Source organism: Chinchilla lanigera, unplaced genomic scaffold (assembly GCF_000276665.1).
Source record: "Chinchilla lanigera isolate Chin_1 unplaced genomic scaffold, ChiLan1.0 scaffold00036, whole genome shotgun sequence".
NCBI classification, from domain to species: Eukaryota; Metazoa; Chordata; class Mammalia; order Rodentia; family Chinchillidae; genus Chinchilla; species Chinchilla lanigera.
The window spans coordinates 21,880,778-21,905,999 of NW_004955437.1; the positions used below are offsets into that span (position 1 = coordinate 21,880,778).

At 40.3% G+C, this 25,222-nt stretch overlaps 1 protein-coding gene across 2 annotated transcripts; it reads right to left on the reverse strand.

Moving 5' to 3' along the window:
• Supv3l1 (suppressor of var1, 3-like 1 (S. cerevisiae)) lies at positions 1-24,763 on the reverse strand. 2 transcript variants are annotated; one of them, XM_005390091.2, is made up of 15 exons: positions 24,404-24,763; positions 19,001-19,078; positions 18,514-18,621; positions 17,244-17,358; positions 15,534-15,702; positions 13,526-13,637; positions 10,704-10,781; positions 8,837-8,928; positions 7,567-7,747; positions 6,991-7,084; positions 6,113-6,332; positions 4,303-4,383; positions 3,798-3,974; positions 1,200-1,348; positions 1-475 (listed from the first exon to the last, which is right to left on the reverse strand). In XM_005390091.2, exons 1-15 carry the CDS (start codon positions 24,675-24,677, stop codon positions 40-42), a joined length of 2,364 nt encoding a protein of 787 aa, XP_005390148.1. In that variant the 5' UTR covers positions 24,678-24,763; the 3' UTR covers positions 1-39. The 2 variants fall into 2 exon arrangements, with proteins under 2 accessions (XP_005390148.1, XP_005390149.1); XM_005390092.2 differs by lacking the exon at positions 24,404-24,763 and adding an exon at positions 18,711-18,858.
• Positions 24,764-25,222: the final 459 nt, after the last annotated feature.

Sequence of the window (25,222 nt, forward strand, 5' to 3'; positions counted from 1 at the left end):
AATAAGTTTTTATTTGCAAAATTTAAAAAACAAAAACAGCTAATCAGAGGTGGGCTCCTTCTTCTTCTTTCTTAAGCCTTTCAAGGGAGTCCCAGACTCGGCTCTTTCCTTTCCCTGCTCAGTTTGTTGCGTCAACCATTCCTTCTCGAGCTGCCTCAGCATGTCTGGAGTGAGGAGTCCTTGCTGCACCAATCTGGAAGCAAGGGTGATCTTCCCAGCACCGGGGCTGGCTGGCTCAGTAGTTTTGCTCCCTGCAGCCTTGGTGATGCGCATCCTTCTAGCTTGGCCCTTTGAGGCTTCTGACAAAAGGGCCTGGGGCCCTGATGACAAGTTCTCCAGGTTCAAAAGCTTACGGGACTCAGAAATTTTAATCAGTTTGGTGATATTATGTACCCCATCTTGGATAATGCCATCCAGCTCTTTCTGAAGGTCTCGGATAAGGATGGCATCTGGAAACATATCCATAAATCGGTAGCTGGGAAAAGGACACAACACATTATAGCAAGAGCTCTGGACTATTTCAATGACATGCCTACATTTCCTGGTTAATTCCAAGTGTTTTCCTTCTGCAAACTCTGTCCAGTGCCCTTGTTAAACCTTTATTTATGCCCCAACACACCTGGGGAATATGTCATTGGGTGTGGAGGTCAGCAGTCTACTTCAAGGGATACTGATACATTTTCCCAGGCAGATATAAGCAAAGTTTGTCAAATGTTATACAAGTGATTGCCTGGGAACTTTGCTAAAATGCAGAATCTAAAAAGTCTGGGATGGGCCTGAGATTCATATTTCTAAAAAGCTCCCAGGTGACACCTAAGCTTTCGGCTAAGGTCCACTCTGAGTAAAGGGTCTCATGGGCTGTCTCACTTGGCTATCTTAATGAAAATTATAAGCACTCCTCAAATCGTTTTTGGAATGGGTATAAACCAGGGTCAAGTACCCTTATGGAAAATAAACATAGAGTACTTTGCAAATGCATTTCTAGTTTAAACAAGAAACACACACACACACATACACACACACACACACACCCCTATAAAACCCTTGGTCTGACCGGGGATATAGCTCAGTGGCATAAGTGCCTGCCTGGCAAGTGCAAAGCCCTGAGTTTGATTCCTGGCACAAAAAACAAACCAAAACAAAAATCCTTGGTTTGCCCTATTAGAAAAATGGAAAGCGTAGAAGAAAAAATTTGGTACCTTAGCCACAGGTAAAGATCCAAGACATCATGGACGGCTTCAAGATCCATGAGGTCCTTAATATTCTTAGGGGAAAGTAAAGGCCATTTGATGTATCGGCGTAACCATGCAAAGGTGAGGGGCTCATTCCTGCTATACTGCCTGGCGAACTGAAAGAAAAAGCAGAAAGGAGTTTGGAAAAATAATCAGAATTCCCTTAAGTCCGTGGCTAGGAAAAAAAAGAAAAAAGCACAACAAAATATTAACTGTGGTTATATTTCAACAGACAGACTAGGCGAGGCATGGTGGCACACAATTGTAACCCTAGCACTCAGGAGGTAGAGGCTTGTATAACTTGTCAAATGTTATACAAGTGATTGCCTGGGAACTTTGCTAAAATGCAGAATCTAAAAAGTCTGGGATGGGCCTGAGAAGTTGCATAAAGACTAGTCTTCTAGAGCCTGAGTCTTGTCATTGCCATTTTTGAGTTTTTGTCATTGTGACCCATAGATAGGCAGGTAGATCCTGAAGACTCCCAATTCTGCCTATCATGTCAGAGTCCTATAACCTCAAGGACGAGCTCGCTTTTCTTTTCAGTGCCCTTCCTTAATATAAGAACTCAGAAGTGGCTTGGTACAAAGCTGACCATAAGTCGATCTTGACTTTGCCTCCTAGTAGCTCTGCAGCCTTGGTCAGGCCACTACTCTGTGCTCCAGCTTCCTCATCAAGCACACGAGACCACCATGCTCCTACCCTGAACCACAACGCACAGCTGTGAAAAACAAGCTGCACCCCAGAAGACGGGAGGCGTTCTTATTCATCTCCTATGAAGACAGGAGTACAGCTGCATACGGCCCCTCAAGCAATAGCACTTTCAAATGTTTCATTTCCTAATTAAGGAAAATTATCTCTGAATCCTTAACCTAAACAAGGCCAATACTTCAGAGAGACAGGGGCATTTTAGACCAACTGTAGCTAAACAATGCTATTTATTTTGGGGTGGGGGGCTGTTGGGCACTGAACCCAGAGCCTCACACACACTGGGTGTGCATTCTACCACTGCACTACATTTCCAGAAGGAATAGCATATTTCTGTTAAATTTAGTCTGGTGCCTTCTGCTACATTTAATAAATGCCAAGAAAGTCGCCATGAAAGATGAAAATGTGACCATGTTAACTTGCTAAGCAGGACCGCCAAGCATGAGCTCTCAAGTCCTTCTAAAACTCCAATAAACATTTTCTAGGTAAACACCTGGACACGGAAGACCTCTCAGGCACAATGCCGAGAGAAAAAGAAAAAGGCACAGTGCAGAATAATTCATTATGATTACATTTATGGGGAAAAAAACCCTCTACAACAAAACTGTAATTTCTACCTGTACATGTATGAGCCAAATATAACAGAAAAGGTCTAAAAGATACACATGAACTAATAATAGCAATTATTTTAGAGAATTAAAATTGGGACTTGAAAGCTGGGCATAGTGGTGCATGCGTACAATCCCAGCACTCAGAGAGGCTGAGGCAGGAGGATCTCCATGAGTTTGAGGCCATCCTCAGCTACACAGCAAGTTCAAAGCCAGCCTGGACTACTACAAGTGTGACCCTTTCTCAACAAAACAAAAACAAACAAATAGAAAAAAGACTGGAGGTTGGTAGCCAAATTTAACCTATCTGTAATGTTTTCATTTTGTACAAAGAGAAAGCACTTATGCATTATATATTGCTTTTAATTTTTAAAAAATAAGTTTGGAAATAGATTTGACTAGAATAGAGTGAATATGCAGAGTGCTAAGCCCTTTAGAGGTAAGGTGAATAATGACTCTTCAGCAACAGGAGGCCTTTTAGGTGGGGTAGGGAAAGCTCAGCAGCCAGAGGGAGAGCGAGAGAACAACACAGCTCAGTTCAGTTTCCACTGCCCCCGACCCTGTGCCCCAGCGTCTCGTCACCTTGGAAATCAGAGATTTACAGCCCTACACAGTGGGTTAAAAGGAAGGGAGCTGGCATCATACTCACAACACAGCAACCCCGGACCAGGGCCTTACAGTTAAGAAAACCAAATGCTGTTGCCACTATGCAGCCCTAAGCCCCTCCCTCCCATGCAGTATTACTCAACACGAACAAGGTAGAAGTGCACCATCAGCCAGCACAGCAGCACATGCTTTGTAATCTTGGGCACTCAGGAGGCTGAAGCAGGAGGACCGCCAAGTTTAAGGTCAGCCTGGGCAACCTAATAAGACTGTCTCAAAATAAAATTCAAAAAAGTGCTGAGGATGCAGCTCAGCAGTACAGCACTTGCATAGCATACACAAGGCCCTGGTTCAATCTCCAGTACCAAAACGAAGTCTATCACCAGGCAAATGCCCTCCTTTGAAATATTTTATTTAATTATTTTTAGCTTCTTTTAGTTTCTTCACAGTGCTTTCTAAATAAGCTCAAATATACGACAAGGGTTCCTATCTCCTCCATAATTATCTGTAAAAAAAAAATACTTAAGTTTTATAAAGTCTCAGAACATAGGGCATTCTCCCAAGTGTTTTATTTTGAATAACAAAGTACTACTGGGGAAGAAGACATTAATCTGAAACAATTCAAAACAGCATGAAGACGAAGGTTTACCTGTAATAGTGAAGAGCAGACAAAAGGCTGCTTCTTGTTGATCGGGGCTGTGCAGAACACATACCTCACACGCAGACTTAATGGAATATGTTGGATCAACTCTGCAGAAAATTTAAAATCATCCATGTTGCAGACAAAATACTGCCCATCAACTTGTGAAAAGTCTACAAAGATATCCTAGGGGGAAAAGGGTAGATGAAGTTATGAGTAAGTACTCACATCCATCTATCCGTAACAGTCTTCCAGAAGGGCCTCCCTCACTCACTGCCTCCTGAAGCGGAGACTGTCCCCATGGCCTCCTCTGCCACCCGGCAATACTTGGAGAGAAAATTCCTCAGGACAAAACTTCCAAAAGACTTTGAAAGAAAAATCTCCTGTGCAAGATAAACCTCCCATACAGCAACTTCACAAAGACAGACTATCCTTTCGCGCCCATGAGGTGAACCAGTAACTGTCTGCTATGCTGACATTTTTAGAAGAGATTTAAAAGTGAGTTTCCACTTACAATGAGGTTAGAAAGTGTTGTATCCGGGAGATGGTAGGCAAACATTTCAATCTGCTCAGCAGTGGGATGAAGACCAGCTGACTTTAGTAAAATTAGAAGAAAAAACAAGAATGAGCTGTTTTTGTTTTTATGTTTAAGGGTATAGTTTCCTAAGTTATTTTAAAATAAAGTTCTATGTTCACACTAAGCTCTCACCAAGTGAGTTATTGCCAAGAATTTGAGTGGAAAAAAAGGTATCACCACTGTACCATTTATTAGAAGAAGTGATGAGATGTTGAGTAAAAATGACGTATTATGCTGCTTGAATAAACTGTCCTTTACTTTTACTTTAATCGTATTTCTAAAACCTGTTATGACCTGATAGAGTACCAGAAAATGCCTTCCAGGATAAAGCAATTTTCCAACTCTCAATTCTCCCTGCTGAATGAAAAGGAACAAAGAAAGCCCAGCTGCTTTAACCAGTGCCATAAAACTGACACAAATACACACATGCATGAAAAAACTTCTAAACTTAAGATCACTTACCTTCTAACTATACTGTAGGGTCAAGAAATGCCCACAGGAAGTACAAAGGCTTAACAGAAAATACAATGAAGGTTTATATTTTTAAGATCTTACGAGGGTGAAAAACATCACCAAGAATAATGGGATAAGTGTGTTTGAAGTAAGGGGGGTATTCTGAATGTGTTAAGGGGGTTTAATGCAATGTGTCATTTACTATAATAAATTTAAAAAATTTAAATATTCACTGTAGTTTTTGGTCACATATAACTGACCAATTTACAGAAATTTCTCTTTTTTCCCAGCAATTTCTGTCAAATAAAAACATTACAGTATGTTCTCATTCACTGTCATGTTAAAATTTTATTATCGTAAAAGAGATATTGTCATTAATCCCTCTCATCCATCTTATTTATCTGACCCGGCACCACATGATCTCTGGCTCTTCAAAGTCAAAATGACTACGACAGGTAAATGTTCTGAATCAATTCAAGACATTAAAGCAGCCACAATAATGCAACTAAAGCTGTACACAAGCCAGGTGGTGGCGCATGCTTGCAGTCCCAGCGCTGAGGAGGCTGAGGCAGGAGGATCAGTGCAAGTTCAAGACCGGCCTGGGCTACACAGCAAGACTCTGCCTCACATAACAACAACAAAAGATATACACAAAAAAGGACTTCTGAAACGGCTTCAGAAAGTGGTGAGAATGATGAGTTAAGTGTTTCTGAAGTAAGAGGGAGTATTTTAAGTGGGATAAATGGCATTGTCTTTTACTGTAATAATTTTTTATAAATTTAAATATTCACTGTATTTTCTAATCGCATTTCAAAGCTACATGCCCACCTGAAGCAACTGTGTCCCTCTGTGTCCCTTGTTATTAGATTTCTAGCAAGAATTAAAGGAAAATCAGAGCTGGGCAAGGTGGCACGTGCCTATGATTCCAGCACCAGGGAGGTTGAGGCCAGAGGATCACTGGGAGTTCAAGGCTAGCCAGGGCTATAGAGTGAGTTCAGGCCAGCCTGAACTATAAAGCAAGACCCTGTCTCAAAAAAAAGAAAAAAAGGAAAATTGGGTCAACTGAATTTGTTCAGTCTAGATCTTTCACACGTACACCACTCACACTCTGATGACAGTGTCTCTATGCCGCTCCAAAACAGTAACGGAGGGCTCTCTTGATATGCTTTTCACAGCACACAATTTTCTTTTGCTGATTCTCTTTCAAGGTGTCTGAAGTAAGAATCTGGATAGTGGGTGAGGAGGGAGTCCCTGTCCTCCACACAGAAGTAGTAACTAACATCTTACACTTTACCTTTATAGGCTCCACAGGCCTATTCAAAATTTCCTTTAATAAACTGAGGTCTTCCCGATACATCGTCGTAACTTCTCCTTCTTTAAACTGTGAGCTGAATCTGCCAGCTCGGCCAGCGATCTGCAGGGCTTGAGAGGTGGTAATTGGTTCTATTTCTTTCTCTCCCTTTTCATTCATAGTGGGTTTTAAAAGCGAGTAAAAAATTATTCTCCTTATGCTCCTGAAATAGAAATAAAAGTGATCCCACAGGCTACATAAACAATCCTCCGTCATTTGGGTCATCACAGAAATGCTCATTTGCTATCTTGCAACCATTCTGGGTAATTCTTAGTCTTTCCTTCAGTAATATGTTTTAACAATTGTGTAAATTTGCTAAAAATCATTAAACTAAACACTACAGGGGCGAAATGCACGGTACATAAGTTATATCTTAATAAAGCTATAGAAAAATGGCTCTTTTTATCAATGACCCACAGAAAGTATTCTCATGCTGCTTTAAAGTTAGCTGCGCTGAGCTCAGGAGGGCAGCCCTGTAGTCCCAGCCACTTGGGAAGCTGAGGCAGAAGGATTACATGAGCTCAGGAATTTGAGATCAGTCTGGGAAATATAGTGACGAAAAAGCTGCCACCAGAGTACTTAACAGTTCTTTGATTCATAACCACAGTGACAGAAATAACAGAGGGCAGCACTGAAAAGTCCTAGTGCTATATGGTGTTTTCTTTTTACTCCTTAACAGGTATAAGATAAAACTCAAATCTATACTATAATACCCATTCTCCTAATCAAAGTTGGAAAATAATGCCAATTAGAAAACTGAGTAACAAAAATGTGCCATCTAATCCACTGATTCGCCACTTTATTAAAAAGAAATTACTTACAAATTAAGTCCCATGCCAATTGCATCTGTAGCAACCAGGATTTTGCACGGATCACTGGGATCATTAAACTTCTTTGCCTGGGCAAGTTTGGTCCCTGGAATAGAACAGTTTATGTTACATGAGTGCTCTCCTTCTCTCACTACATCACGCTAAGTACATCACAGACACTTCCACATCCTGATCTTTTCATTCTTATGAATAAAACTTTTATTGTTTCAAACCTTCCCTACATCTTCAAAGAGTCACTTACCCTTTACTTCCACCCCTTTAAATAGTCCCTTGTATAGCAACTCAGCCACCCGTACCATTCCCCAGGACAGTTAGTATAGATTTCAGGATGACACTTTGAAGGATATTACCAGGTCTATATTGTAATTGACATTTCCTAAGAAAATCAAAACTCAACATTTAAAATACAGTCTAACAATAGTAAATAACAAGGGGAATAGATAAGGAAAATATTATTGCCACTCAGGTCCAGGTAAGCTGAGAAATACTTATTCTATGATCTAAAACATATTATATGCCCTATAACAAAAGATTTCTTATCTTGTCACAATGAAAGCCAATAATTACCAGGTGGGAGACTGCCATATATAACAGCTGATTCCAATCCTTGCATTTCAATTTGTCGACTCACAGAATAAATATCATTCTTGCTAAAACAGACAATGCAGTCCCCAGGCTGAAGGTTTTCTAAAGATTCTAGAGCACGATCCAACACAGTAATGGGGGTAAGCCTCTTATAGTTTCGAACCTGCAATAAAAATGTAAAATGAAAGCCAGGCATGGTGGTGCATGACTGTAATCCCAGCACTCAGGAGGCTGAGGCAGGAAGATCATCGTGAGTTCAAGGACAGCCTGGGCTGCATAAGCGAGTTCAAGGTCAACCTTTACTATATAGTAAGACTCTGCCTCAAAAAAAAAAAAAAGATATGGTAAAGTATTTCCAAGTCAACGTCTTATGACTAATAACTGAAATGCTTGCAAAACAGTCAAGAGTAGCTAAAAACTAATAAATATCATTTTGTTTCAAGGGAAACAAAAAAATTTAATTTATTTTTACAAGTGTTACCATCAGTTCTTATTGGCATTTCTAAACTAATAAAATATACAATGTTTTATATATTTTCAAAGCACTTTCACATAAATTGATTTTCATGGCAATGTGGTACTTCAGAAGAGTTATTAACTGTCATTTCCATTTTACAGAAAAGTAAAAGCAGAGTCCAATAAAAGACTAAGTCATAGGCTTTTCAGGTCCTGGGTCTCTATGATTTGTCTCACAATGCAAAGCTAAAAAAACAGTAAGGTCCAGACTGAAACTGAAAATCCCTTCCACTACTTTTCACTACCTCTCTCTGAAGGCTGAGCATAAAACTAAAACATGGGCAATTTTTAAGTATTTCTTTATCTTATTATAGAACCCTAGTAAAGAAAAAATGCAGGATTTAAAGGAAACCAGTTGCTTTTTATTCTAGACAAACTGTGACAATTAGATGACTATCAAATGCCTTATATATGGCATATAAAGCTTCAAAAATTACAGACATGTTCTGTGTCTCAAACTTAATAGTCTTTATTTACTTAATTCTAAACCAATACGCTCAAGCCACAAAAGATTTTGTGAGGATGAAGAATCTCTCATACTCTTAAAAAGATTTAGGCTACTCTGTCAGAACTTCACATCAAGAGGCTCAACCAAAAGTACACACAAATTGGTCAACTACAAGAAAATGGTGTTTCTTTTAGTTAATTTCTGGTTTTGCCACCGTCGGGCCTATGAAGCCAGTGTACAGTGGGATATGTGCTCTGCTCCCTGAGAAGGAAACACATAATCTAGTACCTCCACGTCCTCTCCAGTTGTGTACATAAGCTCAGTGACCAGGTCGATAGCAGCAGATTCTCCACACAAATGGATTTCTTCAGCACAGAGTCCTGTAAAAGCATAATTGGATTTCTTATTACTTAAAAATTCCTAATTAAATATGCAACTCATACAGTAAAAATAGCTTTTTTGCTTACTCTTTTACACTCTACCAAACGTTTTTACAAATATTGTTACTTTGATGTAAACCTCAAAATAATAGCTATCTTTTAATGGGTAAAGATCAGTCCATTTTTATCCCAAGGCTCTAAAATTATTCTAATCAAAGTTCAAGTTTGTTACAGGGTGAAGTCAGCCAGAACTGGAACCTGGCACTTTGATGCGTAAAGTGCTGAACCTAAGTCCTATTCTTAGGTTTTCCAAATGAGACTTCATGAAACCACTGAGGTACTTCAGAGGTGTGGGGCTGGAAGGCAAAAGTAACTCCAAAAAAACAAGTAATTCCAAACTTCTTAGCCTTGAGCAGGTCCAATTTCATCAACTTTATAACAAGCTTTAATGCACACTCTGAAGAAAGAGCTCAATTATTTATTTTTAAATCTGAAAAAGACATGCTCTGCAACATGCTCATCAAAAATTTAATATTAAGCAACAATGTTTGTTCGTGTCCACTGACCTCAAGAATTCCACTTTCAGAACCCTAGGCTAAAGAATAATAAACCTCAATGAAGCTACTCAGGCATGGTGGCATATGCCTGTAATCCCAGCACTCTGGGAGACTGAGGCAAGCGAACTAAAACTTCAAGCCTAGCCTGGTAATACAGCAGCTTAGTGAGATCCTGTCTCAAAATAAAAAAGGGCTGGGGATGTAGCTCAGCACAGAGGCCCTGCATTCAATTCCCATACTGCAAACAATAAATAAAGAAAAATATAAAAAGCTACAGCTACAAAGATTTTTACTGCAGTTTTTTTTTTTTAAGTTTTTTGAGACAGGGTCTCACTAGCAGTTCAGTCTGTCCTTGAACTCAATACGTAGCACAGGCTGGCCTCAAACTCACAGCGATCCTGCTGCCTTGCTAAGTGCTGGGATTACAGGCATGCGCCACTATGCCCGGCACTTTACTGCAGGACTATTAAAGATAGGAGTAAAAGTTCGACGCTGTGGTACAAACTATGGTACTGTTCTTCAATGGCAAATATGTAAGCACGTTAATGTGCGTGAAATCATATTTGAAATCAGAGTTGAAAAACAGCAAGATACCAAATGGTATGTTCTCAAAATACCACATGTATAAGAAAAAAGACTCATGAAACATACCAAAACATTAATAGTGACTAAATAAGTATGGTAAGACTTGAACCTTTTTTTTTTTCTTTTTGCAGTGCCAGAGTAGAATCTAGAGTTCTACAACGGAACTATTTCCTCAGCCCAAAGACTTGAACATTTTAACTTTAATTATGTAATTTTACAACAGAAAAAAATGAATTTTCCATTATTAAAACAGGATTTAAAAATCAAAATGTATTGGGCATGGTGGCACATATATGTACCAGAAGCTTAGGCAGGAGAATCACAAGTTTGAAGCCAGCCAAGGCAACTTCACCAGGGCCTGTTTAAAAAAAAAAAAAAAGAAATGGAAACAAAGGTCAGGGATGTAGTGCAATGGTACAATGCTTGCCTAGCACACACAAGCCCCTGGGTTCAATCCCCAGCACTGCAAAATAATAAAAATAATAATAATAATTATTATTATTATTATTTATACTTCATTGACTTGATTGACTTCTGTCAGAAAGAGAGGATCTAGTGCGCTGCTTGGCAACACAGAACATAAATCTCAGTGTAGACACCATACAGCCCATGTTTAACAGCATTAAGACCAACCTAAAAGTGCTCTGGTCCAGGCCCATCCTCTGGCTGGATCTCTAATCATCTGAATTTCATCAATTACAGCCACTTCATCTTGAAATAAAAAAGTCATCATGAGCAATACCATCTATTTAAATAGTATTATTAACAAATTTCAACATCAAGAGTCAAGCTTTCACCATCACCACCACCGCCGCTTACTTGGTGCTTCTTTTGTGATAGACTTGTTTTACATATTTTAAAACTGTACTTCATTTACTCCTCACAGAAACCTATGAAATTAAGTATTATCATTTGACCCATTCCACAAAAGGGTAAACTGGCTGAGTGAAGTCATTTGCCCAAGGTCAGACAGTAAGTGAGGGACATCACTCAGCCAGGCAGTCGAGCTCCAAGACCACACTCTTAACCAGTCTACTGCACTGCCTCCCAGCCGAGTGGTTTATCCTATTTTCTGCAACCCCCAGAGACAACCTGGAGAATCTGCCTGGTAAAAAATGACGACATCTAACAGCCACAAAGGAGGCAAGTAGCTATGTCTCTAGAACAAGGAGAAGAGTGGCCTTTGTTTATAAATGAAGCTTCCCCACGATGGGAAGCCAGATAGCACTCAGGAACAGAAAGTGAAGTGGAAAGTGTAATCCTGGCCCCTCAGCTACACTAATTTTTAAGGGATTTAACCCTATCAGTTCTGCAAAAATTAGTGTCTCACTTTATTTTCTACTGCCAAACTGCTTCCAAGTGTTACTATTTTATTCTCTGTAAATTATATGTTTAATTTTCTTACCCAAACACCAAAGAATTGAGAACATTATAAAGAAATAGTAAAAACCCATTACATTAAAAATGACAAATAATATACACCAGTAAAAAAATATGTGTAATGGAAAAAAATTACTTCTCACATCTGCATATACACAAACAGGACTAGAGAAAAAGAGCACAGGATGACATTCTGATTTGTAAATGTGCACTATTTAAATTTTTACAATTTTTTTCATACTGTTGGGAATCAAAGCCAGGGCCTCACATATTCTAGGCACTGGCTCAACCACTGTGCTCTCCCTCACACTGATTTTTTTAAGAAAACTATCCATTTATTCAGAAAGTTGATTACTAAGATAAAAAGGCTATGAGCTATCAATTAATAATATACATATCCACAAGGTACACAGAACTGTTATGTATACATAATATGAACATATATATAAAGAAGTCTAGAAAATATATACCATGGGGTTAATTAACACTTGATTTGGGACAGGTAAGACTGACAGATTAAGTATATTTGTTTTCTTCCTTTTGCTTGCATATATATGATATATATGTACATATATATGATATCTAGATAGATAGATAGATAGATAGAGATAGAGATATATATATTTTTTTAACCTGAAGACACTTGGCTGGGAGAATAGCTCAGTGGTAGTGTGCTTGAGGCCCTGACTTCAGTCCCTAGCACCACAAAAAAAAAAAATTTATATATATGGCCTATATGAGAAAAAAGTCAATTTTCACTTAAAATGTTTTCTAAAACTATTTAAAAAGAAGTTCATTGCAACTCTGTATATAAATAGAAAAAAAGTTTAAAAAACTTAAATAACCTTTAGTGGGAAAATCAATATCAACTTTAAATATACACATATAGATATCTCAACAAAACTAGATCTAGGGGCTGGGGATTTAGCTCGCAGGCACAGCGCCTACCTGGCAAGCACAAGGTTGTAAGTTCAATTCCCGGTACAGACAAAAAAAAAAAAATTAATAAATAAAAACTAGATCTACAAATGTATAAAATAAAAAAGCTGCAGAACAGGAATACAATATGATCATTACATAAATGTTTTAAATCATAACAATCTATAGTAGGCAATACTGATATAAAAATTCACAGCCAGGCATGGTGGTGCAGGCCTGTAATCCCAGCACTCAGGAGGCTGACGCAGGAGGACTGCTGTGAGCTTCAGGCCAGCCTGAATTGCAGAAACCCTGTCTCAAAAAGATTTAAAAAAAAAAAAAAAAGAGTCAGAAAAGATAAACACCAAATACTTGACAGCAGTTAGATCAAAAGAGTGCCAAGGAAAGGTGGTGAATGGTACTAAGAAACCTGGCACTATACTTCTCAACCTTTCATTGCTCTTAAAAGAAAAAGGGAATAAACACTATGAAGCAAGCATGAGCCTGGCACAATGGCACGTGCTTACAATCCCAGCAATGCAGGAGGCAGGGGCAGGAGGAGCAAAAACTGAAGGCCAGCCTGTGCAATTTAGCAAGACTCTGTCTCAAAATAAAATAATGAAAAGGGGATGGGATGTATGTCAGTGCTCCCTGAATTCAATCTCTAATACCACAAAAAAGAAAAAGCCAGGTGTGGTAATCCTAGCTCTTGGGAGGCTGAGGCAGGAAGATCACTACAAGTCTGAGGCCAGCTTGGACAACACAGCGAGTCCAAGGCCAGCCTGCACTACATAGTGAGACCCTTTCTCAAAATACCAAAAAACAACAGAAGAAAAAGAAGTAAGCATGATATAATGTTTACTGGTAACAAGCAGTAGATATTCATTATACTATTCTTGTTCTAGGTTTTTAATGCTTTTCACAATAAAAAAACATAAAATATGTCAAGTGTATTTTTTTTTTTTTTTTTTTTGAAGTGCTTCTGTTGTGGTTTTTTTCAGATTTTCCTTTTATTTTTTTTTCCGGTACCAGGAGTCAAACTCATGATCTTGCGCTTGCCAGGCAGGTGCTGTGCCGCTGAGCTAGATCCCCAGCCCCTCAAGTGTATTTTAAAATAAAAACTATCAAGTCATAGTTTATAAATGTCATATACATACAAGGAGTCGTAACACTGCACATCTCAACAGTGCAAGAAACGTGGGTGGCCTGTTTCCCATCTGGCTCAACTGTCACGCGCTCTTCACCTGTCACCAAGTCACACGGCACACCCTGGAATGACAAAAAGAAACCTCAACTTATTTCTATGTTGAAAACAACAGCTGAGAGTTCAAGTTCAGTCTGGGCTACACAGTGAGTCCTGCGCTAGCCTGGGCTGCATAGCAAAGCCTTATCTCAAAAAAGAAAAAAATAACAAAAAACAAACAAAGACATAAAGAAAATAATAGCAAAAATAAGTTTTGGATTTTAATACCGTAGTCTCTCCACTATCTTTTGTTTTTTTTTGTTTTGTTTTTCTTCCGGTACCAGGAATCGAACTCACGACTTGCCAGGCAGGCGCCGTGCTGCTGAGCTAAATCCCCAGCCCCTGTATTCTCTCCATTATCATCAAATGTATTTAATAGCTGAAATAAAATATCCCCAATTTTTTCCCTTTTTTATAAAAAGATAAAAATAAAGAGCTACTCTTTTACATAACATAGGTAAACAGAAATAACACTAAGTCAGCTAAATCCTCAGGTAACAGAAGCATAAAAAACTGGTAATTTCACTTTTAAACTTTGTATGTTTCTATATTACTAGTTATTAAAATGAGCATGGTTTCTATAGTCAAGAAGAACACTATTAAGTGAAATTTAAGAATGTAAAGACCTCTTAATAAATTCATTCTCTGAGAAGGACCAATATCACTGCTAGGATGTACTAAGGTGGTCAGCCATCCCAGCTTGCTGGAGACTGAGGGGTTCCATGAAATAAAACACTTCTGGTGTTAAATCTGGCAAAGTCCAGGCAAACTGGAACTGTGATCATTCTACAGGTCTGCATCTAATCCTGAAGGAACATCAGTCATATCCAAACTGAGCAACAGTATACAACACAAATGACCTGTAGGCTTTCAAGTTGTGAAAGTTATAAAAGACAAAGAAGACTGCAGAATTATTCCAGATCAATGGAAACTACAGAAACGACAAATACAGTATAAGACCTTGCACAGGATCCTGGAGCGATGTAGAAATAGTTTTATTTTAGACAACTAACAATATTTGAATACAGACTGTATATTAAGTTTTTTTAGTATATGTGCTGGTGGTGAAGCGAGCATGGGACTGTGTGTTAAGTGACAGTATTCTAGTAATAGTAAATATTCTGGTTTAGGAAGTGAGTGTAGTAGTGAATGCCTATAATCCAAGCTCCTCAAGAGGCTGAGGCAAGGAGGTTGCAAATTTGAGGCCAGACTGGGTGACACAGCAAGACCCTGTCTCAAGTAAATAACTATCTTACTTCAGGTTTTGGGTAAATAACTGATAGTTATGTTTGAAAAACAATATCCTAAGCAAGGATGATGATGCGTGCCTGCACATCCAGCACTCAGGAGGCTGAGGCAGCAGAATCCCACGTTGGAGGCCAACCTAGGCAACTTAAACCCTGTCTCAAAATGAAATTTTAAAAATGAGCTAAGGCTGTAGCCCACTGTTCTTAGCTTCAATTCCCAGTTACATCCCCTCAACACACACATACATGCGTGCATGCACGCACACAAAATAAATGAAGCAAGCTGGGGCCTGATGAAGCTGGGCAGTGGGTTTAAAGCTATTTGTATGTATTCTCTGCATTTCTTCTCTATACATGTGAAATATTCTGTAATATTTTATTTCATTTGTTCTAATGCGTACATTTTTTCAAATTTTAGTACCTTGGAAATCAGGATGCACCGTACACACTAATGGCCTCTCAGAGCTCAGCTGGCAGCACCTTTTCCTTTCTTAATTGTACACATAACAATGGTACCTCTTACAAGTCACCGTTTCTTAGGTGCATAGAAATAATTTTTTCTTTACAGTAAATTACTACCTATGTCTTTTCCCCAGGTCCACCTTCACCCTCAAAAAAAAAAAGAAAGAAACAAGGGGGAAAAAAAGAAAAGCAAGTACTTGGTAATATACTAACAGCAGCATTACTCTTTTCGAAGATCTCATGTGCCAGTAATTTTAAAGGACCACAGTACACTCCAGACTTTGCTGACAGGTATTTCTGGATTGCATGATAAGTCTTTCCACTGTTTGTGGGGCCTGAGTGAAATATTATCTTCCGCTGTATAGCTCTGGCTTCTGGGTACCTAAAATGTAAGTGATAAACAGCTTAGTTCTGTTAACTTCAAAGTCCATTCTGGCAACAATATCAATGGGGGAGTCCAAATTAAATACCCTCTTAACATTCACACAATAGTCTGAAAAATAAACATCTAATTTCACATTCACATCAAAGTAACTACCAATTTCCAAGAATGACATTAACTAAAAGGCAGAAAATCCCAAATGCAAATTACTTGCTTAGTATTTCCCCCACTGTACAATCTTTTCTTCAAGAGTTACTAAAAAGTTTAAACTACTGTAAGTCCCACAGACCTGTTCATATTATTGTCATAACTCTAAACATATGGCCTTAAAAAACAAATATTCCCAGGTCTCTGAACTTTAATATAAGCAAGTCTAATTCAGTCTTCTGCTTTTAGCCATGACGGATCAACTGGTAAGGAGTGGACGTGCTGTCCCCCCATAAAAACGTGCAGAACTGAGCAAGCTACACATAGTAATTCTTTGGGCCACGGACAACAGGCAGTGCAGGACTATAATCCCTGAAAGAAGGGAACGCTGGAGATGAGACCTACTCCCCCGAGCAGGGCACAGGAGGTAGAACACAAGCAAAGCATGACAGTGTCATTAACAGAGCAGCAGAGATCGAGCTCAGTGGTAACGAAGCAGTGGAATTTGAAGAGGGCAGAGTGTGGAAGAGCAGAAAGGGTGCAGGGCTAGAGCCCTGAGGTTTGTGTGGTTCCCTTCAGGTCCTTGACCAAGGGCAGGCTGAATATGTGCGAGGTGAGAACTGGCAAGGCCTACAGGAGAGCAGCTACCACGGACCTGAGCAGAGTCTCAAAGGGGTCTTGCAGTTCTAGAAGATGCTGCTTTTCCAGCCACAGGGGAAAGAACCTGTTTACACCCAGACATTCAGCTGAGACACCAGGAAGGTACAGCTCAGACCTAAGGACAAAACCCTGAAGCAGGGCTCCTTCAGATATGCCCTAAAAAAACCTAAACCCAAACTTAATCAGAATCATGAAGAGATACCAGTCAACTGCCTGAAAGAATTAACTGCCTGTTTTTTCAGAAAAAATAACACAAACCAAACTCCTTATTTTACGGTTTATATCTAGATGTCCCCCGCAAAGCCTCATGTGCTCAAAGATGGGACTCTTGGGAGGTGACTGGATCATGGAAGTGTAAAACTGGACTGGTTTGCTGATGGGTTTATAGCTGGGTGTGATGCTGGGAGGAGGGCGGTCACTGCGGGCAAGGTTGAAAAGTAGATCCTTCCCACTCCCTTGATGTCTCACTGCTTCCGGTCTGCCACGCCATGAACTCTGTCTCCTCTGCCACGCTGCCCTGCCTCAGAGCCAGCTGACTATGCACTAAAACCTCTACAATCTGAGAGCTAAAGTAAATCCTTCGTCCTTTAAATTGTAGGTGTCAGGTATTATCAAGAAAGTAACTAAGACAACTCATAAACTGCCATCTGGCACACAACAGAATACATGTAATAATCAGTAGTCTCCCAAAACAAGAAACTGAAAACTTCAAATCCACAAAGCAAGGGACTAACCAGTTAGGTGGTATTCTTAAGTCACTGATTTTACGTAGATCATCCTTACATTCCAACACAGGAAATATTTGTTTGGCATGTCTCAAGAAAAATGGAAATAAATCATCCACATGAGCTGGAAAATAAAACACTGCATTAACAAGTGCAATCTACATGTTATCCAAGCTCAACTCAGGGAAACAGAAAATTGACCACCAACCACTGCATTTTACTCCTCTAGTGAAAACAGGCAAAGATTAGCATTGGTGAAAGTTAAACTGTAAAGAATGAATCTAGACACATACATTGGAGTGAAGGCCTCCAGTTACAAGAAGAGAGATGAAATTGTAAACTTTTAAAAATTCTGGCGCTGAGGATCAAATCCAGGGCCTTGTGTGTTCTAAGCACCCCCTACCACCAAGCTACATCTTTGGCTGAGTGCAAAGGCCACAGAGAAACAAAACATGGAAGTGAACTGATTTCTCAGCAAGAATCCTCTGAAAGGACAGTGGGGCGCACCCCAATCTGCTATCCATGTGCTCCCTCAGTGTCTGGCACAACGTAAAGGTGTAGGAGTCAAACATATCAAAAAATTATAATCAAAGATAAACTGCTCAGGGCTGGGGATTTAGCTCAGCGGCAAAAGCGCCTACCTGGCAAGCGCAAGGTCGTGAGTTCGGTTCCCAGTACCGGAGAAAAAAAACAAAAAAAACAAAAACAAACAAACAAACAAAAAAAAAGCTAAACTGCTCATGGAAATAAAATGATGATGTTCATCCTTTTCTTTTCTCATATAGCAAGAGCTTTATTCTGATATAAGGGGGAAAGAAACCTATGACAGACACACAATCTGCCATGCACCAATTCTCTCACGTGAGAGCTCATTTCATCTGGCCTATTTTAATATACAACAGAAAGGCCTAGTCTGTTTGTTGAACAAGGCCTAGTCTGTTTGTTGGTTTGTTTTTGTTTGTATTCTAAGATAGGACCTGGATATATAATCCAGGCTGGCCTTGAACTTGCAATCTTTCTGCCTCAGCCTCCCAAGATTGGGATGACAGGCATATACTACCAACACTCAGTAAGACCCCCACCTAAGGTGGATGGGTGACTAACTTCGTGAGGAACCCAATGTAAAAGCAAAGTGATCTAGAAGGCTTCCTATGAAACTGGTAAATTATTACAGAGAACCTTACCAGGACCTATTCTAAAACAAGTAAGCCCAGCTGGAGAAACAAGAAAAAATAGAAAATATATCCTGTAGGATTTTTAAAATTGTCTAAATACTTGCCTGCACTGAAGCAAATGTCATTCAAAATAATGTGAATGTCCACATCCAGGGAATGAGACTGCATAATATAATTTCTAAAACTGATGAAAGCTTGGTGGAAGAGACGAGCTGTGGAAAACAAAAGCAAAATACATAAAGCCTAGTGTTCAGTTCTCAGTTTAGAAGCACACATACAAACCACAACAAACTCAACGTGCCTTTTTACTATTATTATTGTAGTAATCCAGGACAGCTGGATCATTGAGACTGGGGCTAAAACTGAACTCCCAGCACAACACGAGGGAAGGCTGGGCATGCAGCTCCTCTCCGTGCAGTCTGCCTTGGCGGGTGAGGCTTGTCAGGCTCCTGCCAAGAAGCAGAGGGCAGAGACTCGTCTCCAGGCCACAACTGTGCACTTATTTCCAGGCCACATGAGCTCCCTTCCAATACTGGCAAAGCTGTACTCTTCAAGAGTAAAACAACTCTAGAAAGATGTTATCGGTCTTACCATCCAATCCATAATCAGCACCCAGTTTCTGAATTTCTTTCCTCTTATAAAACTTATCTAAGATCTTCTTTACTTCATCTACAAGAAAAATATAAAAATTTAACATTTCTTACTTTAGAAAAATGTCCAAAAAGCAAATGAGACCTGAAATCATAACACTAAGGATGTTATCTAATATACATGGCGAAAACCTGAAAAGTTAGTCAATCCCTCTTTGTGCATTAATATGAGACAAAGTGTCTAGAAAATAATAAAGTCGAACAATGTCATATCCCTGACACACTGCAGAGGAATAGGCAAGGTGCAATGGCTCAGAGCTAGCCTCTAGCTTTTATCAGGCCACCTGTATATATTATGCTGTTCTGTGTACTTTCACTATCACTGAGCAGCTAAAACACACCCAGAAACAAAACCAGTAAGCAGGGACCAGATGATCATGTTTTTATGCAAATGACTAAAGGATAACAGAATGATTTTTACTTTGAAGATGATGATTTTAGGGAGAATAGGTTACTCTTATTTTGTTTCAGATGTCATAACTCAGTAGAGGTGAGGGAAGCAGATTCCAGCAGAATTTATACAAGAACTTCCTATAATGAGAACAGTGAAAAGGGGTTGCCTGTCAAGAAACAGAAAATACACAAGCAAGAGTCGGATGGATACATTTCAATAGCAGAGAAATTTCTTAGGAAACACCGAATTAGAAGGCTGCTGAGCTGACATGCCACTATAAATCAATAATTTCATAGATGAAAATATCTTACACTAATCAAGCTAAGACCACATTAATGTTGTACATGTTAAAATACCACTTTACAGGGTATGGCGGTGCACGCGGGAGGCTGAGGCAGGAGGATTGCTGCAAGTTTGAGGCCAGCCTGTGGTACAAAGTGAGTTGGTTGAAGCTGGTTCAAGACCAGCCTAAACTGCATAGTGAGACCCTGACTCAAAAAGACAAAAATAAATAAGTAAATAAATATTGCTGTTACCATTCTGTAGAAACGAGTATGTCACCTACCAGCCACACATACACTGTATTCCTGAGAGAGGCCAAAATTGAGGATGCATTCCTTACTTGAAAAACACTGAAAGCCAAACAGCCACAACACATTCAACAGTCACTGAAGAAATTAACCAAGAACAAAGCATCTCTCATTAACAGAAATTTGTTTTAAATAATGACATTTCAAAAGTGCTGGCTTGACTCCTTCCTGCCAGCTTCAATCACTGGTGGTACATGCATGTCTGTCTCACTGGTAGGCCTATCCTATGCTGCCCAATGGGACAGTCGTACATGTACCACCAGTGGTTCAGAGCCGCCTGGCAGTGAGACAAACAAATTAGGGCCCCATCATGAACATGTTAACCATTACAACTGCCTACAATTTACAGCAGGTGCAGGCTCTCTCTCTCTCCCTTTCTTTCTCTTCCTCTCTCCCTCCTCTTCTCTATCTTTCTGTCTCTTTGTCTCTGTCTCTTTCTCTCTCTCTCTCTCTCTCACAAACACACACACATACACTGGTATTTCTGGGTTTCTATTACTTTGTATTTAGTAGGGGTATCAATTTCTTTGTATTAATAGTGGGAAAATCAGAGACAAAAGACTGAGGAAAAATATATGGAGTTGCTTAAAAAAATTCTGCTGACCTATAAACTCAATACAAACTAAAGACAGATCACATTTATTTAGAACTAATCTATTTTCTCTAATATTCCCATGTTATGTAAGAACCATGTTATTTTACTCAATTTAAGTGTTTCAAAATGTGAGGTTTCAGCCACATGTGGTATCACACCTGTAATCCCAGCACTAGGGAGGCTGAGGCAAAAATGATCACAAATTCAAGGACATCCTGAGCTACATAGTGAGACTCTGTCTTTAAAAAAACTTTCTTATTATGCTAAGAAGTAACAAAAGGCCACATACTATATTATTTAAATACAATGCACAAGGCAGGTGTAGTGGCGCAAGACTGTCATCCCACCACTCAGGAGGCTGAGGCAGGAAGATCACTTAAGAGTTTGAAGCCAGCCTGGGGTCCATAGCGAGTCCAAGGCCCCCCTACTAAAATAAAAAAATATACAAAATCGGCAGCTCTATAGAGACAGGATGTGGATTAGTGGCTACCTGGGGCTAAGAAGAGGAGAGTAGGACTAGGGAAATGGAAAGTACATAACAGACACTGGTTTCTTTCGATGTGATGAAAATTTCTAAAATGAAATTATGGTGATGATTATACAGCCTGCAAATATACTAGAACCTACTGATTTACACATTTTAGACAGTGAGCTTCTTACTATGTAAATAACATATGTATTTTTTGTTTTGTTTTGTTTTTTGGTTTTTGGTTCTTTTTGTTTCATTTTGGGACAGGGTCTCACTATGAAGTTCAGGTTAGTCTTGAACTCACTTTATAGAACAGGCTGGCCTCGGACTCACAACGATCCTCCTACCTCAGCCTCCCAAGTGCTGGGATTACAGGCATGCACAACCATGCCCAGCTCAGTAAATTATATTTTAACAAAGCTGTTTTTTAAAAATTAACATTATACACCCAAATGTGGTGACACATACCTGTAATCCCAGCACTCTAGGAGGCTGAGGCAAGAGGGTTAGGATTAGGGTTAAGGTTTGAGTATGAGGGAAGACTGGGTTACATGGTAAATTCAAGACCATATAAAGATACATACAAAGACCCTACTTCAAACAATAATATTAATAATAATAATACAAAAAAGTGAGATTTCTCTGGGCCACTATTTTATTTTATCCAGAAGAATTTCTAAAGTTTATTATCAATTTTTAAAAATAACTGCAATACATATATATTTTTGGGGGGCGGGGGCGGTTTCCAGTACCAGGAGTGGAACTCACGACCTTGAGCTTGCCAGGCAGGCACTGTGCCGCTGAATAACTACAAACTATTAACAATGGAAATACCACTGAAAAAATTAACGTACTATAGAAGTATATAGAAACTTCTTTTTTTCAAAAAAAATTTAAGCTTTAACTGTTTCATTGCTCCAAGCAACTAACAATCAGAATGAGACCATGGAGGTGAGTCTGTCAGCCATGGACAGCCAGGGTGCTACCTTCCCCCTTCACTGCTCTGCTTGAGATGACCCAAAGCTCCCAACTCAGCCAACACTCCCAGGAAGAGGAGGGCCACACTGCTATCTGAAATAGCTGTGGGCTGGGAAGGAAGCTCAGTGGTAGAATACTCGCCTAGCATGTGCAAGGCCTAGGTTTTATTCAGCTGGGCGTGGGAGCTCACTACTAGAACTTTCAAACACATGAATTTTTCATTTTAAAAGCAATTATGAAAAAGCAACGAAGTAAAAGGCTTAAAAACACTGGAGCTGCTGATCATGGTGGCCTGCACTCTGGAGGAGGGGAATGGCAGTGGGTTCAGCCTGGGCTCCATAGCGAGATCCTGTCTATTAAAAAAAAGGTACTGGAGCCAGTTGATTATGAGTGGAAATTATCCTCTAAAACATTCAGATTGTGATGAATGTGATTATTATGTATATTGAAAATGTATCAATAAAATCTCATTTAAAAAATTCAGACCAACTATTTACAATCTAAGGAAAGAGAAACTTAGGGAGAAAAAATCCCCATTTGTACAATAACCTAAAAACACAAAATTATTCTGTTAAATCCACCCATGAATCTGTTATATAGGTAGGGCAGATTGTCTGTGTCCCTAAAGGCACCATTTTTCCAGGTTTCATACTCAGAGGTTCTATTGCAGGGTGACAACCCAGCAACTTTTAATTCCACTTTTCAAAAAGGCCATGTTTAGTACAAGTGACACTAGTGTACATTTGTTCATCTCTTTACACTTTTCTTTTTTTTTTTTTTTATGAGACAGGGTCTCGTTATGCAGTTCAGGCTGGCCTTGAGCTCACTCTGTAGCCCAGGCTGGTCTCAAACTTGTGAGGATGTTCCTGCCTCAGCCTCTTGAGTGCTGAGATTATGGCTTACACTTTTCAAAGGGCTTTGCCAAACACATGAAGTTGGTTTTCACCATCTAGACATGTAAACCGAGAAAACATATTTTCACTATACCAGTTAGGAAATGGAGAAAAAGTCATGTAAGTTGCAAATTAGATCAGTTAAGTAATGTGTAACTCACAAATATGCAACATCTTTTGAGTAACACTCAATCTACAGCCATATTTATGATTAAATGTGTTACAATAAACCAGAATAAACACACAGGTTAGACACATAGACACATACATACAAAGTACCTACTGTGTGACTAGTACAGTGTGCCTGGCACCTTGTAGATATTTAATATACACTGTACTGAACGAATATGTCAAGAGATACAGCAGTGATCTGTGGCCACATCCTCCTGAAGCTCATACGGAATCTGGATTATGGTAACAATCGTGATCAAGCGGTGTGATGAGTGTCACAGCAGGGGAACTAGAGGATGCTAAGGAAGCCTAGAAGCTTAACTTTTGCTGATCAGAAAGCAGAATTTCTACTACTTTAAAGAACAAAGAAGAGTCAGCCGGATTAAAAATGAAAGTGAACTGATGGACTGGAAGAAAATATTTGCAAATTATACACCCGATAAAAGGATAATACCCAAAATATACAAAGAACTCAACACAATCGCAAGGAAACATATAACTCAATCTAAAAAAAAAAAAAGAGCAAACACCCTAAACATACTTTGCTCAAAAGACATACAAATGGCCAACAGATACAAGGAATGTTCTCTGTCAACTCTAACCGAAGTTAGTTCACAGAAGTCACTGCACTCACTTCGGAGCCTTCGGTGATTAGGCGCCTGCTGCCTTTGGCAAAGATACCTCTGTCAAATTCTAGCTGGTGTTACAGAGGGTCATCCACACGTTCACCTGGCTCACAAAACCGTGAGTTTCTTCAGGGGAGACCAGGACCCGAGTCTCCTTCCCTTTGGCATCCCAGGAAGACGTCACGGTGTTAGGTTCGTGCCCGCGCACAGTCAACGACAAAGAGCCCTGAAAGAAGTCTTCCTCTCACTTCTCCCTGCCTCATCCCCTTTGCCTTTTTCTGGAGGCAACAGTTGTGGGAGCCAAGCAGAGGAAGAACAATGCCAGACAAAGTGGCAGATCGCCTAACAGCTGGGGGTGAGGGATTCAATCTTTCCAACGCGAGGTTTTAACCACTCAGACAGCAGCAAGGCAGTAAAAGCGAAAACGTCCTTCTAGGGCGAGACGTTAAGGATGAACTGGACACAGCCCCAAGTGCTGAAGGGACCCGCAAACCAGCCACGGAGAAGGACACAGCCGGGCACGACGACAGCGCTCGAGGAGTCCTCGGGTCACCAGGAGGAAGGGGAGCGAGGGACCCTTTGCCCAGCAGACACCGCCCTCGCCGCCCCCGCTCACTCCCTCACTCACTCTTGTCCAGAGGCCGGGTTAGCTCGGCCCCGACGTCGCCGTCGGCTCTGGGACCCTGAGGCTTCACAGTCAGGGGAACGAACAGCGATGTGTTCGGAGCTTTGGAGCCACCAGACGCAGAGGAAGAGGAGGCTGCAAGGGCAGGGACGCGCCCCAGAGCCCCCTGAAAGGGCCCACAGTGAGCGCGAACGGCAGAGCAGACGGCCCCCCGGTGGCCAGCCTGGCGCCCGGCCGGGAGCCGAGCCCACAACAAGGCGCACCGGGGGAAGGACATCGAGTCCGCAGGCTCTAAGGAAGCCCGGAGCAGACCCGAGACACGGCGGGGGACAGTGACGCGCACCGCCAGCGCCTGCGGTTCTCAAAGACCCAGGCCGCGGAGGGAGCTGTCCAAGAGAACGCCCGATGAGTGAGAAAATGGTAGCGCCTGAAGGTTGCCGTTCTAGGGGGGAAAAGCTCTTCAGAGAAAAGCACCAGAGACGAATCCTTCTCTACTCTTTCTTTACAAATTGGAAGCAGCGCTCCCAGATGAAGCAATGTAATCAGGCATCTTTGGGGAGGTCATAAATGCCAGGAAGGGACCTCCGGTCGCGTCACGTGACGCAAACGGGGCGGTTCGGTAAGCACGCGTACAGGAGCGCGCGAGCGTTGCTGGGCTGGGTGCTAAAAAGCGTTTCCCAAACCTTTAGCTATTAGCCTTCGTTTCCTAATAGGGTAGCTTTGGAAAATATTATTTGACCTCCTTCTCAGAAGGCTTGCAGAGGAATTTGGTTGTATGTATTAGGTAAGGCTTTTGTGACACGTGTGTATAGCACTTACATT

What these genes read in the sequence shown, in the direction of transcription:
- Supv3l1 (XM_005390091.2), bottom strand. Translation starts at nt 24,677, where the DNA reads ATGTCCTTCCCCCGGTGCGCCTTGTTGTGGGCTCGGCTCCCGGCCGGG. An exon ending in GGCCTGTGGAGCCTATAAAG is followed by an intron (nt 4,384 to 6,112) that starts GTAAAGTGTAAG and finishes ATTTTACTAAAG; the next exon opens with TCAGCTGGTCTTCATCCCAC. An exon ending in GATCTTTACCTGTGGCTAAG is followed by an intron (nt 476 to 1,199) that starts GTACCAAATTTT and finishes TCCTTTTCCCAG; the next exon opens with CTACCGATTTATGGATATGT.